The sequence below is a fragment of the Phyllostomus hastatus genome, unplaced genomic scaffold, assembly GCF_019186645.2.
Source record: "Phyllostomus hastatus isolate PE091 unplaced genomic scaffold, TTU_PhHast_1.1 phas_scaffold_182, whole genome shotgun sequence".
Classification (NCBI taxonomy): domain Eukaryota; kingdom Metazoa; phylum Chordata; class Mammalia; order Chiroptera; family Phyllostomidae; genus Phyllostomus; species Phyllostomus hastatus.
Window position 1 is genome coordinate 28,785,318 of NW_025334013.1, and position 18,200 is coordinate 28,803,517.

The 18,200-nt window shown below is 45.1% G+C and overlaps 1 protein-coding gene and 2 pseudogenes across 1 annotated transcript; 1 reads left to right on the plus strand and 2 right to left on the minus strand.

Moving 5' to 3' along the window:
- The first annotated feature begins 1,173 nt into the window (after positions 1 to 1,173).
- Positions 1,174 to 2,127, plus strand: LOC123832199 (annotated as a pseudogene).
- Positions 2,128 to 6,934: 4,807 nt separating this feature from the next.
- Positions 6,935 to 11,994, minus strand: LOC123832085 (annotated as a pseudogene).
- Positions 11,995 to 15,468: 3,474 nt separating this feature from the next.
- On the minus strand, positions 15,469 to 16,407 carry LOC123832189 (olfactory receptor 2G3-like). Its single transcript, XM_045859747.1, has one exon. It carries the CDS (start codon positions 16,405 to 16,407, stop codon positions 15,469 to 15,471), a length of 939 nt encoding a protein of 312 aa, XP_045715703.1.
- Positions 16,408 to 18,200: the final 1,793 nt, after the last annotated feature.

An 18,200-nucleotide genomic window follows, 5' to 3' on the forward strand; every position in this document is an offset into this window, starting at 1 on the left:
AAGGCTGGAAGACTCAGGTGTGTTGACCTAAATCTGCACTCTCTGTATTTTCCTATGCTCTGGTCTCACGTCTCCATCTCCAAAACAAGTCTCCCACCAACACAATCCTGTTCAGCAGGCAGCTCAGCTCCCCAGGTGCCCATGGCAACTGGTGTGATCATAGGAGTCCAGCTTGGCATCAAAGAATAGCAGAGGCAGGAGGGTCATTTGGAGTGGTCAAGTCCAACAGCTTCACTTCAAAATGGAGCTGTCAAGTTCACAGAGGGTTACCCATAGAGTTACCCAAGATGCACAGCAAAGTCAGGGCAGGGTCAGAACCAGAGCCCTGCTCTTCTGATTTCCAGACTTATTCCACTTATACTTTCCCCCTTTATATATCTATATATATGTCTTGACAAACAGTATGTCATATGCTCCTCAATATTACTCTGTGCCACAGATGTTTCACCTCAATGTAATGGATCGGGAGACTGAAGGCAATGGAGGTGAAGGGACTTGCCCAAGGTCACATAGCCGGGTAAGTGACAACTGTGGGACATTCAGGAAGAGCTGCAGGTAGTAAGTTGGGGAGCATTCACCCTCTCTGCTGCTCAGGGTTGTGAGGTCTCTTTTCTGCTTCCCAGCCTGTCTGCTCCTCTGTCATTGATGCAATGCCTTCCCCTTTTTTCTCTACAGCTTCAGCTCCCCTGGGATTTTGAGTTATCACTGCACCAGTTCTGGCTTGAGACATCTCAAGAACCCACAGCCCACTGACACAGGCTTTCAGTGTCACCATTTTAAATCCTCAGCAGGAATGTGTTTGGGATAAGTGTACAATCTTGGTACAATTTGACAAGGGCCTGGGGTTGGCTGGGTGCCCTGTTACAAACATGGCTACCAGATGCCTTGCCTTCTCTGGGTGAGGGTAGCATCCAGAGAAGGGCCTGTGGGCCGTCAGATAGCCTATATTCTATTACAGGTGTCACTCCAGATCTCCTGACTTACTCCCCAGTGCCAGAGCTGCCCTAGCTTCCTTCCATATTCATTCAACTCAACAAAGGTTTGTCCACATCTTTGCAACTTTCTGTGCAAGGTGCTGTGTGTGTGACTCAGCTTCTGTCAATTGTGTCCTCTCTCCCACAAGGCCAAGGACAGATCAAGGAAGTCCTGTTTGTCTTCAATAAGCAGATCACCATGCAGAGCCTTGGCAAGGAGAACCACAGCTCTGTGTCTGAGTTCCTTCTCCTTGGCTTCTCCAGTGAGTCTCAGGTCAGAATGTCCTTGTTCACTTTCTTCCTCCTCCTCTAAATCAATGCCCTCACCCTTTTGGGCAATGGACTCATCATTACCCTGATCTACCTGGATTCACACCTCCACACACCCATGTACTTCTTCCTCAGCATCCTCTCCTTGGTGTACATGAGCTATGTCACCACCACTGTGCCCCAGGTGTTGGTTAATATGGTGTGTCCAAGGAGGATGATCTCCTGGGGAGCTTGTGTAGCCCAGATGTTCATTTTCTTGGTCCTGGGCATTGCTGAGTGTGTCCTCTATGCCATTATGGCCTACGACAGGTATGTGGCCATTTGCTTCCCCCTCCACTATACCCTACTCATGAGCCATGCCATTTGTATCAAGATGGTCACAGTCTGTTGGCTCATCAGCATAGCTGGGGCTCTTATCTACACTGTCTTCACCACGCGTCTGCCTTATTGTGCTCCCTACAAGATAAACCACTTCTTCTGTGAGGTCCCTGCTGTCCTGAAGCTGGCCTGTGCAGACACCTCCTTCAATGACCAGTTGGATTTCATCTTGGGTTTCATCCTTCTTTTGGTGCCACTGTCCCTCATCCTGGCCTCTTATGTCCGCATCTTTGCCTCCATCTTGAGGATCCGCTCATCCCAGGGGAGGTTCTAGCCTTTCCCCACCTGTATTTCCCATGTCACTGTGGTCACCATGTTCTATGGACCATGCATGATCATGTACATGAGGCCTGGCTCCTGGTTTGACCCAGAGCGGGACAAGAAGTTAGCCCTGTTCTACAACGTTGTCTCTGCCTTCCTCAACCCCATCATCCATATCCTCTGGAACAAGGATGTAAAGGGGGCCTTTCTGAAGGTATTTGGTGAGAGAGGGAAAGCTCAGTGACCCAGGATGTTTCAGAGTTGTCCTGAGTCCTGAACAGACTTGACGGGTCTCATGTGGTTTCATAAAAACACATCAGTTCGCATCAACCTGAGTCTTCCTGGGGTTGTGAGCCAGTAAGAGAGGGTGTGGCCACCCCTAAACTGAAGGTCTCCCCATTGGTTGGAGAATTGTCAGCTGCTACCACCCAATGACTCACTTAAGTAATGAAAGCAAAGGAATTTTACTGTAAAAACTATATCCTGCTATATGGCTCAAGGTCATTGCTTTATTGCTTTTCCTGGGTTCTTCCTTCTCCTTTGTAAGTTCATGTCAGTGCAATATCATCACAGCCAAATGTTTGACATGTACCTGTTCTTTTCCACAGTGTAAAGGATTTAGGGATGCAAATCACATAAAGAGTATCTAGGTCATGCAGAAAGACAGCCATGCACTTACAAATAGTATTTAGCATTGCCCTTTGCATTAGATGCTCTAAAGTCTAAGCTACAATAATTTTAGAAATAGCTATATAACAGTATAGCTAATAATTAATCTGGTCTGGACTCAAGTGAAACTGGCTATGTCCTGGTTTTACATTTTAAATTTCACTTTGATTTTGAGAAAATAAATATATATTTCATAAAATAAAAATATATGTGTTTATATATATACCCATATATCATTGTATATTTATCTGTATGCATATATCACTCTCTCCACAGAAGAGACAGACACATAGAGATTATAGAAAATAATATAACAAAGACTCCATTTTCCCATCCAAAATGAACACTTAGTAATATTCTGCTGTATTTAGTCTTTTTAAAGGATTAAATCATTACAGAGAAAATTGAAATGTTCTTTGAATATTCTCTACTCCCCTGAATCAATCACTGATTAAACTGAAGTTTATTCAGTGTATTTTTCAGTTTTTACTACACACAATCATACAGATGAACAATATATCGAATTGCTCTAGTATAAATTTAATGTTTTAATGCTAGCATGGTGTCAACATCCTATTTCTGACATCTACCTACTTGAGAATTATAGGCCCAGTGGGTTCCCTTTGACAGGCATTAAATACACCACATTTCACTTATCTGCTATTGAGCATTCATTTATTCCCAATTCTTCGCTATTTAAATAATTCTGCAATGACGTCTTTGGACATTTCTCTGTATAGAAGTATTTTCCAGGATTTATGGATATGTGGACTTTGCATATTATAAAACCACAGTATTTAAATCTGCCAGATACTCCTAAGTTGTTCCTCCAAGTAGTTCTACCCTCTACACCTTTCATTCCCATCAAAACTTGATGTTGTTCATGTATCTCAAACATCTTAATGTTATTTATCTGTTGCATAGATGGAAAGTGGCAACATTGCTTTTTGTTTTATTAGTAATTTCCTACTTGGTGGTGAATTTAACATCTTTTCATGAGATTGTTGATAGTATTGTGATTTGAGTGTAGTCAGACTTCTGTGCTCTTTTTTTTCAGTTCTTGAATTTATTGGGGGTGACACTGGTTAACAAAATTGTACAGGTTTCAGGTGTGTGTACAAGTCTATAATATATCACCTGTACACTGTATTGTGTGTTGGTGAACATACAATAGTCAAGTGTCCATCCACCACTATTTATCATCCTTAGACAGACTTCTGTGTTGTAATCCCATCTCTACCTACCCTTTACTAGCTCAGTGGTGATGAGCAAGTTGCATCATTTCTCTGTGTTGCCGTTTTCTCATCTGGTAATGGAGAGAAAATACTATGCACTGCAGAGTTGTTGGAAAGATTAAGTAAGATAATAATGAAAAGCATTGATCATGGTGAATAACAAATAATGTGCTCAGTAATATAAGACATTGTTTGCCTTTTCTTGATTTGTAGTTTGTTATATGTATTTTGGGTATTAATTCTTTGTCTGTTACATACATCGAATATGTTATATCTTTTTTTAGTTTATTATTTGCTTTCTTTACTGCAAAAGTCAGAGGCAAACAAAAAGAAGAAAATGACACTCATTCATTACCGTGGACCTGGAGATAAGTACTGTTAACATTTTAGTGTCTATATTTTAGGTTTCATAATTTTTTCATTGCTTTAATTAAAATGTTTGAAGATATACTTCTTAAATAATTTATTGTTTATTCTCATAATTTTTAAAAAGATTTATTTATTTTTAGAGAGGGAAGGGAGAGAGAAAGAGAGAGAGAGAGAGAAACATCAATGTGTAGTCACTGGGGGCCATGGCCTGTGACCTAGGCATGTGCCCTGACCGGGAATGGAACCTGCGATGCTTGGTTCACAGCCTGCGCTCAATTCACTGAGCTATGCCAGCCAGGGCAATTTTCATAATTTTTAAAATTGAATTATTCAGTATGTATTCTTCTGTAACTTCATTCAATAACTCAACAATAGATTTTGACATGTATCTATGTTGATTTGGTTTTACTGCTGAAGAATATTCTCTCCAATTTCTTGTGATGAACTGACTAGAATAACAGTATAATAAATGCAATTCAAATGAATTTATGAATTTTTTCTTTACAATTTCTCCTAAGTGAACAGATGTCAAAAATTTCACTGATCTCATTAACTCATGAAGGAACCAGTAAGATGTTAGGATTGGCTCAAGAAAGAATTTGACTTACAGAAATTTATGTTTTCTACTGAACATTTGCATTGTAATGAATAGTAATCATGTGCATTACTGTGGGCAGGAATCGTTTGCATAGCTATCAATTTTCTACACCTTCACAGCTACACCTGCAGAGCTGTAACACATCCTAGTCCATGAAAGGTCATTTAAAGGAGTACACCCCTATAAAGTCAGATAATCCTTGGAGCATCTGCTAGTCAATACCAAGAGGGCACCAAGAAATCTCTTTTGCCTTTTTGCAAGTCTTAGATGATGTTTTTTGGACAACATCCACCCTTTATATATTCAATAATCTTAAGAGATTATTCCTAATCACAAAACACAACAGGATGAATAAAAAAGAAATCCACAGATGTTTGCCCCATGGAGAATCTTCACAACAGTATAGTTAAAGAGACTATTCTAAATGTAGCAAAGGAGGGGCTAAAGGGGCCTGCAAGTGGGTCAGGATGGTATGTGAGCCATTGTGTTCCAGGGAAGGAATGTGGTGATCCAGACAAAGAGTTGTTGACCAGCAGATAAGGAAATACTAGGAAAATTGCTGTCAGACTGCAACTCTGAACTGATGAACATTTTCCCAGCCCCCTTAACTCCCCCTTTCTTCTCCTTATAAAAAGGTCAGCTTGAGATGAAATGTTAAGTGGGTTTTTAGAGTACATATCCTAGCGTCTTCTCAGATCTCTGCCTCTCAAACACACTCCAAACTGGGACCAAACCCACAACCCAGGCATGTGCCCTGATCACAAATCAAACCTTTTGCTTTGAAGGACAAAGACCAACCAAGTCACACTGATCACAACAAGGATTGGCTCTTTATGGGCACTTTATTTAGATTTTCTTTAAAGAGCTAATGATAGTCAGCATTGTTTGGAAAGCCACAATGGAAAGGTGCTAAAAAAACCCAGCTAACTCATGTAAATTTTTTTTTGCCAAAATAAGATTATTTTAGAAGTCATTTGAAAGTCATTAAGACCCTATGGATGTAGATTTCAAATTCATATTCTGTCCAACACCCACGAATGGTCTCTGTCATGCCCAAAAGCTGACTTCTTTCGTAATACCTATTTTTAGCTTCCTGGAGAAAAGATCTTTTTGCATAGCCTCCTTCTCCTCCCCATCTCCCTCCCCATCCCACTCTCCTCTCCTACTTTCTCCTCCTCCTCCTCTTTCCCTTCTTCTCCACCTTCTTCTTCCCCTTCTCCTCCTTCTTCCCCTTCTCCTCCTTCTTCTCTTCCTCCTCCTCCTCCCCCTCCTCCTCCCCCTCCTCCTCCCCCTCCTCCTCCCCCTCCTCCTCCCTCTCCTCCTTCTCCTCCTCCTCCTCCTTCTTCCTCTTCCTCTTCTTCTTCTTCTTCTTCTTCTTCTTCTTCTTCTTCTTCTTCTTCCTCTTCTTCTTCTTCTTCTTCTTCTTCTTCTTCTTCTTCTTCTTCTTCTTCTTCTTTCTTCCTCTTTCTATGAGCACAGCTTTATATTCAGGAAATATGGTGTTTGAAGGAGATCAGTATTTGAAAAATCAAGATAGATCAAATATGTTGAACACGTGGTGGTGGGGGGGCCTGAAATCTCAACAAAAGGGGAAAGGAGGGAGAGAAATATCAATGTGAAAGAGAAACATCAATCAGTTGCCTCTCAAACACACTCCAAACGGGGACCAAACCCACAACCCAGGCATGTGCCCTGATCACAAATCAAACCTTTTGCTTTGAAGGACAAGGACCAACCAAGCCACACTGATCACAGCAAGGATTGGATCTTTATGGGCACTTTATTCAGATGCCAGAGATCTGAGAAGATCCTAGGATATGTACTCTAAAAACCTACTTAACATTTCATCTCAAGCTGACCTTTTTATAAGGAGAAGAAAGGGGGAGTTAAGGGGGCTGGGAAAATGTTCATCAGTTCAGAGTTGCAGTCTGACAGCAATTTTCCTAGTATTTCCTTATCTGCTGGTCAACAACTCTTTGTCTGGATCACCACATTCCTTCCCTGGAACACAATGGCTCACATACCATCCTGACCCACTTGCAGGCCCCCTGAAGTACAAAGGCTGAATTGCTTGCTGACCTCCTGGAGTCATGGAGGTCATGTGTTCGTGTTCCTGGGACAATAGCTTTCCACATGCATTCATCACTTACACTTATCAACTATAACTACAGCTGAAATCTTTAACTCCCGACTTCCCTTGTCAGAGGTGGCATCCAGGGATACAGTCTTACACGAATTTGTTCTGCTTTTGCAGAGAGAATCCTAATCACTGGTCCTCCTGTTAACACAAGCACAGGGTGCAGCTCTTCTCCTGGGCCAGGTTCTTGGAAGGAGGCTCTGTAAACCTGTGCAGTTTTAATGTTGACAGCACTGCCATAAATTATTGAAAGTGGTTTCATCCCTCACAGTCCTTTAATTCTGTCACACAGAATGGCACTAGGTGAATGCCATAATCTTGTCTCTCAAATTCACCAAGAAGTTCATATGTAAGTTTTTGTGACAACTGCCCGTCCTCACTGAAGCCACCATGAGGCACACGTGCAGCCTTCCACACCGAGCGTGGTTGGAAGACAGTTTTATGGAGTTCATGATCAAGGGGATTTGAGTTTTGGTGTTGGTTCCATTACCATGTGTCAACCAGCTAGCCCCATTACCTGTGTGCCTCGGGAACAATATGTGACAAGGGGTGGCATCACCACACCCCAAAACGGAGATGAAGCCATCCTCTGGGGAAGTCGCTGCAGCTGTCTGTGCTGAACATACAGAAGGTCCTGGGGCTCCATTTGTTGAACATACTGACCTCTGAGAAGTCTGCCTCTTTCTTCCAGAAGTAGGTGCACTCAGATGAGGTCCCTTGTGGACTATGCCCCAGGGAGGGAGTCCTCCATGTAATTCTGTACTCAGCAAAATATCTGTAAAGAACGAAGATAAATCAAGACATTTACAGAATAAGAAAATTATGAAAACTTGTCACCAGCAGGACAAGACACTTCTGAAGTGAGGACTTTGGAGGAAGGAAAGTAAATGCAGATGGAAGGTCTGAAAGGCAAGGAAAGCCAATATGGACCTGGGAAGTGCAAAGGAGCACTGCCTCTGCAAATCAATTTGAATAATGTTTCATGGAGTTGAATGATATGTTAAAATATTTAAAATGATAACATTGATATCAGGTGGGAATAAAAGGAAAAATATTCTAAAGTTCTTATATATTATCTTGGAGACCCTTTTCCACTTTCTTCACCTCAAATGACAACTCATCCTTTAGGAGCCACCTCAAACATTGCCTCCTCTGTGAACCCTTTCCCACATCCCTCAGAGAAAAGAAGGAGTCAGGGGGACCCTCCTCCAGGTGGCTACATAGTTGTGTGTGAACCCTGCCCCATGCACTAGCCACAACTACATCCATCTCCATCCCTCCCAGTCCCCCACCAGCATGGGCATTGGGAGGGGCAGGACCAAGTTTTGTTCATCCTTTTGTCTCCAGTCATTAGTGATATTGATACACCATTGATACCTTTGAGCATTGTAGAATCAAGCAGTAGGTCAGAGAAACCATGGCACAGACAGAGAGGAACAGAGGAGCAATCCTGGAGGGCTCTTATGAGGGGGGAGCTAACTGGCAGGCAAGGGTGTGCCAGGGAGGAGTGGCTGAGGGTGGGACAGCAGGAGTCTCCCAGAGAGCAGACTGGCAGGGCATCCTGGCCATGTGGAGTCAGGGCTGTCTGGGGATATACAGGTGGCTGGGCTGCAGGAGAGTGCAAGGGTGAGACAGGAGAGGAAGCTGGAGACATGGGCAGAGTCAGCTCAGGGGGCTTTGATGGCAGGACAGAAAAGTTGCAACTGAACTGTGTAGACAGGAACCAATGAAGGTTCTGGAGCAGGGGAGGAATGAGGTCAGCACTGCAGATGAGGAGGACGATTGTACAACCAGTGGGAACCCTTGTTGCCTACAGAGCCTAGTTGTTGGACTTGGGCCCTGGCACTTGAGAAGGGAGGTGGATCTCAGACCAGGAGTCCCTGAGTTTTCAGGCTGGGCAGCCAGGGAGAGTGGGTTCCAGGCTGGGCCAAGGGAAGGCTGGGAAAGGAACAGCCCTCCAGAGCTGTGAGGAGACCCTTGAGGTAGGAGGTTCCCTGTGGGGCAGGCAAAAGCCTCCAGCTTTGAGGGTCTCAGAGGGGACCTCCATCAGATGTAGCTGCAGTAGACCCCATGAAGTCCTGAGTTCCCACTTAGTAAAGAAAGAGGCCTGTGTAGCCCAGTGAGTGCTGCAGGGGACTCCCTGCTGGGTCAGGATCAGGACAGGAGGACAGGGACCCAGAGACCAGTCATCATGGAGAAAGTATTGAGCCCTCACTGTGGCCACAGGAGCAGCCAGTAAAAAGGAGATGAGAGGGACTTTATCTGTGGAGTGTGGGGTACAGTAAGGCTCCAGAACTCTGGCTGTGACTTCCTGCCATCCTTCTGTACCCAAGAGGAGGGTAGTATAAGCAGGGGCGGCCTCCTGTCTCAGAAGCCAGGCTCTTGGGCTCAGCTCTCAGAGGCCTCTCCCCACTGTGGCTCTCTCCTTCTTGGCCAACCCCCAGCCTGGTCCTGCAGGGAAACACTGGGACAAGTTCCAAGTGTAACTCCAGTCCCCCTGGGCCAGCTGTACTGTCTCCTCACAAAGGATGGACCCTGAAGTTTCTTCTGCCCTCCAGGCTGGGCTGAAGCCCTCCCTGCCCTTTGGCCAGAAACATCAAGAAAGGGGAATGCAAAGTTTCTGCTGCTGCCTCACTGTCTCAGAATGGCAGAATGCAAGTTCTTCCTGTTAACTTTTAGGTCCTCAGAGCTAAAGTCCTTGGGGAGTGAGATGACACAGCAGGAGCCTGGCCCCTTTTCTCCTGCTGGAGAAGAGCTTCTCATCAGGTGATCTGAAGTGCCAGACAGAACACACCCTCCAGGGCTGACACCCGAGATGCCACTGGGCAGTTAAAGGCCACCATGGGCATCATGCTTTATAAGATACATATTAAAATGTCCTCACATCCCACATCCAACATAATTACTCTATCACTATATGACTGTACAGTAGGTTGTATAATTATATACCTTATATATGAGTTTAATGAGTTGCCATTGACTGATAGAATGTTATAGTAATAGTCATTTAAACATTTACTGTGGAGGGGTCTGCCCACAGGGCTCCCCCCAGCTGCCACAGATGACAGTAAGTCTACCAAGACATGGTCTACTTAGGGAGGAAAGGTGGTGGATGTCTCAAAGGAGAAGGGCCAAGAGCCTTTTCCTCAATGGGCTTTTATTAGGTTCATTTTGCAGAGGAATACTGGTAAAGCTCAGTAATCATTGTCAGGCAGTAAGGATCAAACAATAGATAACATACAAAGAACTCTGAGGGCCTATTTTGAGTCAGGGTCAGATAGCTAAAGAGCCATAAAACTTTGAGGAATAAACTCACTTCTTGCTTGGGCCCTTATCATTTAATTGAGAGCATCCTAAACACAGCAGGTTTCACAGGATTTTACATATTCTTTCTTAGGCTTGATTGCCCTAGAGAACCCGCCCTTTCCAACACAGGATGGGACCCACCACCAGCATTGTTTCAGGCTTCAGGCATTGTCTCAGGCTTATGTCTGGCAGGGGTAGTAAGGCAGCCAAGAGATTAGAAGACATCTTGCAGCCAGAATGAGGATTCAGGCTATGTCATAGCCAAAGGGCGAGGGTCCATCACCCCTTTTGCTATAGCCCCCCAAGTCCTTCCCTGGAGCTTCCATGCGATTGTGCCTGTCTTAGGTTGTTTCCCCTTTGGGGAATCTTACCTGTCATTGGCTAACTGATTAAGCATTGGGAGCCAGGCAGGGTGGAGAAAAAGGAGCAGAAGTGGCACCCCTGCCAGGGAGATAAGCCTTGTCTCCTTAGTGGCTTACAGTCCAAAGGTCGCTCACTCATCCTTAGCCATGGGGGTGGGGGGGAGTTACAGCTTCTGACACCAGGCAGGGCTGTTCCCAACAATTTATTAGATTTTAATTTGTGGAATTGATATTTTTGAGCCCACAATCTTTTCTTTATGTCTCCAACATGTCTGTCAACCCAGAAAGCTCAACACCCAAAATATTTTGCCTAGAATTTCTAACTATTGAAAGAGCCCTGGGCATGCCACCTGGCAAGGAGGAAGGACAATTTCATGGCCTTCAACACCCTATGCCTCCCAGGGTGCTTCAGTGTCTTCCTGGAGAATGAAGAGCAGATGAGGAAAAAACCTGCCCTCAGGGCCCAGTTATAGCCCCAGCACCACCTCCCCCACAAGATTGGGACTTCACCCCCAGCTGAGTCTTCCCGCCAAGCCCAGCCTGGGCCTTCACAAGGGCATGGCCTGAGCATCCTTGGAGAATCAGCTGCCACAGTGGGAGCCTGCTGTTTCCTCCCTGGGCCAGAGGTGACTTGAAAAGCTTCTTCTGGCTAGGGCCCTGGGACCGGCCTCCTAAGTCTGTGGGAGACTGCCCAAAACCTCCTTCCCTGCAGGGTTATAAGCTCAGGACACCAACAGCCCCCATTCTGGGGAGAAACTGAGGCTACTGCCTGCCTTCCATGTACGTCTTGCAGGAGCTGCAGGTGGAGCCCTGCTGGCTTTGCAGTTCCCACTACTGGTCTGCATGTCTGTCTCTCAGTCTCTCTCTCTCTCCCCCTCTCTCTCCCTCCTCTTTCCCTCTCTCCTTCCCTTCCTCCTCCCAATCTCTCTCTGCCTCTGTCTCTTTCCCCATGTCTGTGTGACTGTGTACAGGGCTGCCTGTCTCTGCCTCTCTTTCTCTGTGTCCATCCATGGCTTTCTCTTCCTCTGAGTCTGTTCTCTCTCTGTCTCTGCCTCCCTTTTGTCTTGCTTTCCATTCATCTCCATTTGTCCCTTTCTGCTTCTGTTTCTCTGCCTCCAAGTTTTTCTCCCAATCTTGCCTGCTTTTTCAGTCTCTGCCTCCTCTGAGTGGGTCTCAGCTCACTCTTTGCCTCTGTCCCGCTTGCCTTCTATTTATTGCTCCTTTTGCCTCTGGATTTGCCTGTGGCAGGTTCCTGTGTAACCATACCCATTTCTCTCTCCTCAGCCCATTGCCATTTCTTTGATCCACAAGGCTTTCCCTTTTGCTGTGTTTCTCTGGTGCTCTCCTTGAACCTGGTTCCCTGCCTATGCCTCCTCACCTTCCCACTCCCTCTGCCTCCACCAGAGCTCTCTGACTACCTTACCTTGTCTGCCATCACCCGTCTTTTTGCTCTTGGCCTATCTTCCAGCTCTTTGCTGGCCCAGGACACTGGACTTGCCTCCCATCCCTCCCTTGCCCCCCTCAAGACACACACACACATTCCCTGCCTGATGGCCTCTGCCTCTCTTTCTCTGTCTGGTCTCTGACAGTTCATTGCTGGTCCAGTCACCTTTCCCAGCCCTCCCATGTTTCCCTCCCACAGCCCTGGCTCACCACCCACGACTCCATGACTCCTTCCTACTCTTCCACGAGGAGAGGAATAAACATTATTCCACCTTTTCCCTCTGTCTGAGTTCCCTGCTTCTCCTGTCCATGTCTGTTGAGCTCCCAGCCTCTGTCTTTCCCTCTTTCTTGTCTGTGCCCACAGAGTCTGCCTCTCTCTGCCTCCTGTGGCTTGTGTTTGTGTGTGTCTCTCCCCCCTATCAGGCCTGTCTTTTGTCCTCATTCTTCCTGCCCTTGTTGCTTTCTATTTTTACCAGTTTCTCTGGGTCACTCTTAGCCCCTGCAGGTCTGTGCAGGTACTGCCTAGGGAGGGGGTGTGTGTCTGAGAAACAGAGAAAAAGGGCTGGAGAAACGGGGAGGAGAAGGCATGATCTTCAGAACCTGACAATCACATATTCCAAGCAGCCTCCTCACCCCTCCACCTGCTTTTTGCACACACAAAACAAAAACAAAAAAAAACAAACAAACAAAAGAAAAAAATTCCTGCTCAGAGTCATGGCAGTAAATGATAAAAGAAAAATTCAAAAGTGTCTTGAGTCTCTCATCTCCTAGCCTGAAGGACAGTAGAAATGAGAAGAGAAGATAAACACAAGGGTCCAAGTGAAAAAGCAAATGATTGTTATCTGGTCTACAACACATTCTGCCAGGGCACCAACACTGACACCCCCAGTCCTAAACCTGACTGGATTTAGGACTAGAGGCTCACCCCTACCAGGACCGTGGGTTCACACAATCCATTTCTGTCTTCTCCTTGGTTACAGGTCATCATCAAACCTGACTGTGACAGAGTTGAAACCTAAGACTCAGAGAGGACAAGTAACTGACCCAAGACACTCAGAAAGGCGGCCAAGGAAAGCATGAATGCCAACCAGTCCCAAGGCTCCTCTCTGGACAAAGCACAGACTCATCAGACTCCAAGGAGTCCTGGAGCCAGAGACCTGCCACTCACATCTTCCCTGCCTCCTCTGCCTCAGCCTGGGGGCACAAGCTGGAGATGAGGACTGGGCAGCCTCTCACACCAGGTCCTTGTTTAAGGATTTCCACCTCGGGAGCTGGGAACAGATGTAGTTTGCAGCACAAGGTTCCCTCTGTCCCTAAGTCCCATCTTCTGGCTCATAGTTCATCTTTAAGTGCAGCACTAGGTAGTGCAAGGACCTGGACTAGGAGTTCAAGTCACTTGGGAATTCACCCTACATCAGACACTCCTGCTGTGTGACCTTAAGCCAGTTGCCTCCCCTCGCTGGGCTTTGATAAAATGAGATACTTGTACTAGTGGTTATGAAAGTAAGTTTCAAGGAGAATTCCACTAGTTTGAGGAACCACAGGGAGCCATGTGTGTCTGGGTAAGGTGGGGGTGAGCTAATTGGTTCTGAGTTCCTTCAGATGTCTGTCTTTGACAGAGAGGTTCATGGATATTTAAAAATCTGACAATGTATAACTCCAAAATTTCAAGACTCCAAGTTCTGTTTCCAAAACCCATGCAGTCCTCCTGTGTCTACCCATCTCCAAACTGTGCCAGTTAGAGCATGTGAGCTCAATTGAAATTATCTTAGAAAGGGAAAAATACTATTTTAGTACCACTTGTTTATGTTTGTTTGCATTTCTTTCCCCTTTCCCTCTTGTTTCTAATAAAATCCACCTTGGAAAACTACAGGCTGTCTTGGGTGATCTCAAGGAAAAGGAACTCTGTCCACTTAAGAGTGAGGGAAATTAGACAGGAGAGTGGCCATATTATTACCCCCAGAGGCAAAATTTAGCTTGGAGGGACCTGTCATGAAACTGTGCTTATTCCTCATAGAACATTTACAAATGTAAACTGTGTTCTTCCAGGCCTTACCAATCTCAGGGTCATGGTACTGGATCACCCATCTTTACTGGGTTTTACCTTTGCTTGTTGTTGCAGGAACTTCAGCATCCAACAAAGCAATCACCACGATACTCTGGGACATTTCCCATAAGCTAACATGCAGCCCCCTCGGGTTCTTCTTTCCTGGTCCTTTGCTGATGCACATGCCTGTGAAACTCCTTGCACAAAAGTAATAAGCTGTGCTGGCCAGATCTATTGAATGTGAAGGTCTGTGCCCTCCATGAGAGCCCATGGCTGCAGGTGCACAATGTCCTCAAAGACACTATTCTACTCCACTGTCCAGGAGCTGTTGTGCTGTATGAATAATGGAGCCAAAGTGAAAAGCAGATAATAAAACAGGGTCTATAACTTCAACATGCTTATAAGCATCCAAATAATATAATCAACATAGAAAGCTGTCACGAATAGGTAAGAAAAACACAAACACCCCAGAATAATGGGAACAGATAGGAACAGTTGACAGAAGAAATGCAAGTTATCAGCAAGCATATGGGAAATCCCACCACAGCAGGCACCAAAGAAATGCAAAATAGAACACCAGTGAGATACCACATATCACCTTTGAAACTGGATAGTTTTTACACAATGAAATCAGAGTTGACTGGAAGACAATAAAACATGGACTTTCACACATTGCTGGTGAATGCATAAATTGATCTTTTTTTTTCTGCAAAAGAATCTGGCTTTATGTATTAAGAACCTTAAATACTTTGGCCTTATACTTCCAGTTTTAGGACATTTACCAAATTTACACTCATATTCCAACACCCAGCAGAAATATGGACTCATCTGTGAAGCCAGGCCAACCACCCCATCACTCCTTCAGTGTGCTTCCAGAAGCATGCTTAGTATCTTAGGCATCCTTTTCTTAGTTCTCATCTCTCACCCACTACACTGGGACTTGAGTTATCCATGCCTGCATCCACGGGAACTAGCATTCGACCTGCCATACAGTAAGCATCAATGAACATTTGCCATTGGTGATTGCTAATACCATGTATGCCATTATAAGATGGTAATGAACCTTTCTCAAGATTCAGACACAGAGCATACCCCAACACCTATTCCCTGTGCCTCAGTAAATTATTTTAATGGCTCTTCTTTTGTTAACTACTAAGTGGACAAAAATGTCCCTTCTTTTGTTAACTACAAAGATTCTAGAACAAAAGGGAACTGGAAGACTGATGTGCCTAGAAGACATTTCATGGTATTCTTCTGTCAGCCAAATCATGGGCTGTCCCCAAGGACCAGTATGGTGTCAAGATTAGAGCTGAGTGAAGGAGGTATGTACTGGTGCTACTGAGTATGTGAATGAGTGTTGGTGCATTGAGTGTGCATCATGAGTCTTGTTTCTCTGTCCCCCACTATCCTCCCAGGGCCTCATTCTGGGGCTCTGCCCCAGCCTGTCACCTTGAGGAATGCCCCCTTCACATCTTTATTTCGGAGGCTATAGATGATGGGGTTGAGGAAAGCAGAGATGACATTGTAGAACAGGGCCAACTTTTTGTCTTCCTCTGGGGAGGCCTCAGAGCCAGGCTTCATGTACATGACCAAGACTGGCACAAAAAACATGGTGACCACAGTGATATGGGAGGCACATGTGGAGAAGGCTTTCAATCGCCCCTGGGCTGAACGGATCCTCAAGATGGCAACTAAGATGTTCACATAAACAACAAGGATAAGGAAAAGTGGAACCAGTCCAGAAATAAAGCCAAGAATGAAGTCTACTCGGTCATTGACTGAGGTGTCTGCACAAGCAAGTTTTAAGATTGCTGGGACTTCACAGAAGAAGTGGTTGATCTTGTTGGGGCCACAGTAGGGCAGACCCATGGCAAACACAGTGTAGAGAAGAGCAGAGATGACACCCCAGAGTCCACAGAAAATGACCATTACCCCACACAACATTGGGCTCATGATGACCTTGTACCTAAGTGGGTGGCAAATGGCCACATACCTGTCTATAGACATGATGGCAAAAAGCCAGGACTCAGTGATGCCTAGCACCAAGAAAATGTACATTTGGGCCACACAGTGGGCAAAAGAGATGGTCTTCTTCTGGCTGGCCATATGTGCCAACATCTGGGGCACAGTTGTAGTGGTGTAGCACAGATCCAACAGGGAAAGGATGCCAATAAAGAAGTACATGGGTGTGTGCAGGTGCGAGTCCAGGCAGATGAGGATACTGATTGTGCTGTTGCCCAGAAGAGTCAACAGATAGATCATCAGGAAGGCTGAGAAGAGCAGAGGCATGGTCCTGGGACTGAAGGAGAAGCCCAGAAGGATGAATTCAGTCACATGAGACTGGTTAAGCTCTTGCATTGTGTTCCACTTCTAAGTGAAAAAGAAAGGAGGGGTTGGAGTGGGGGCTGGATTGGGAGTAAAAAGGAGAAAACTGTATTTGAACAATGATTAAAATGAAATTAAAAAAAAAGAAAGAAAGACACCAATTCTGACAGAGGACTAGCTAAACTATGCAACAGAGTGAGGGTTACTGATGGGGTTGTGGTGGTGGTCAGTGTCCAGTTATGATGAAACACCATGCTCCCCCTCAACATGAAAGCCCATTTCACCTTCTCTTGTGTACTGCCACCACTCCCAGGGATTTTAGGAGGAGGAAGGGGCTTTCACATGTGGTCCAGTTTGTGCCTCTGACCCAGAAGTAATTACCCATCTCAGCCTCAGTTTCCCCAGCTGTGAAATAAAAGCACTGGACTGGCTGATCTCCACTTTGCCTTAGCATCCTCTTCTGAGTCAAACCACCAAGTGTTTAGAGGTAAATATTGGTGTACATACTCTATGAAGTTTGGCAAATTTTAGTGAGAGAAGCTCCTTCTTCCTGTTGAAGACATCAGTTTATGTTTCCACTCTAATTTTACTCTCAATGTAACCCAGCTCAGGACAGCTCTCTGACCACCCACCCACCCCATCACACATCATGGTGTGTTAGAAGGAATGCTGAGTTCTGAGTCTTGGCTTTATAATTGACTGCGTAAATGACGTAGAGCTAGTCCTTTACCTGGCTGTCTAACCCTGGGAGACTACTTCCTCAAATACAAAATGAGAATATTTGTCACTTTGTTACAAGTTTGCTGCAAAGACTGGGTGATGTTTTGGCATGAAAAGCATGACACAGAAGGTCTAACATGTGGTAGATGCCTAATAAATGTCAATTGGATTTCTGAGTGGTTTTCTATACACAGGACTGAGATTCGGGTCCAAAGTATGCCAGTTAAGATCCTGGGAAATACCACATCATATATGATGCTCACAGTTTTCACTCTTTCAGATGCCCACATTCTGTTGCTCATCCCAGCAATTCATTTACTCTTTTAACCTCTTACTGACCTTTAGCTCTTTCTCAAATGAAGCTCCCCGAGGTTTCTTTCTTCTAGAAAATAGGGAGAGGACAGCCTTACTGGAGAGATGTCATTTGCATCATGGGTACTTAGGGAATGGCAGTGATCTTGATGCTGTCAGTATTATTTCTCCTCCTGGCACCAATTTTTGTGACCCAACCTACTTGTTCTGCAGTCTGCTTGTTCTCCTTTGCAACAGCACGAATGAATCTTCACAAGAATTCGTGCCTATATTTACTTATTATTTTTTAACCTTCACATGAGGGTATATTTCTTGATTTGAAAGAGAGAGAGAGAGAGACAGAGAAACATTTTGGTGAAAAACATCGATTGGTTGCCTCCCATACATGCCCTGAACTGGGGATCAAACCTGCAACCTAGGAATGTGCCCTAATGGGCAGAGAATGCAGGACCTTTTGGTGCATGGGACAATGCTCCAACCAAGTGAGTCAGTTGGCTAGGCAAACATGTATTTACATTTAATACACCAGATGATTTCTTGACTTTGGCCAAAGGACTAAACACACTTTGAACCTCGTCTATGCCAGGTATTTGTCTAGAACCTTCTCAGAGATTACCCCACAACTTTCAGCTAGCTGGCAGATAACCGTTTTTAGTAAATTCCTACTTTTCACCAAAGGGCCTTTGTAGGTTGCATTGTCTCCCTAGGCTGACCTTCATTTCTGCATAAAGTAAAGTGGTGTTTGGGCCAGGTGGTCTTGAAGGGAGAGGAAGCACATGGCAGCATAGAAGGGC

Bases quoted from the DNA above. Each gene is read 5' to 3' on its own strand.
- LOC123832189 (XM_045859747.1), bottom strand. From the start codon at position 16,407: ATGCAAGAGCTTAACCAGTCTCATGTGACTGAATTCATCCTTCTGGGC.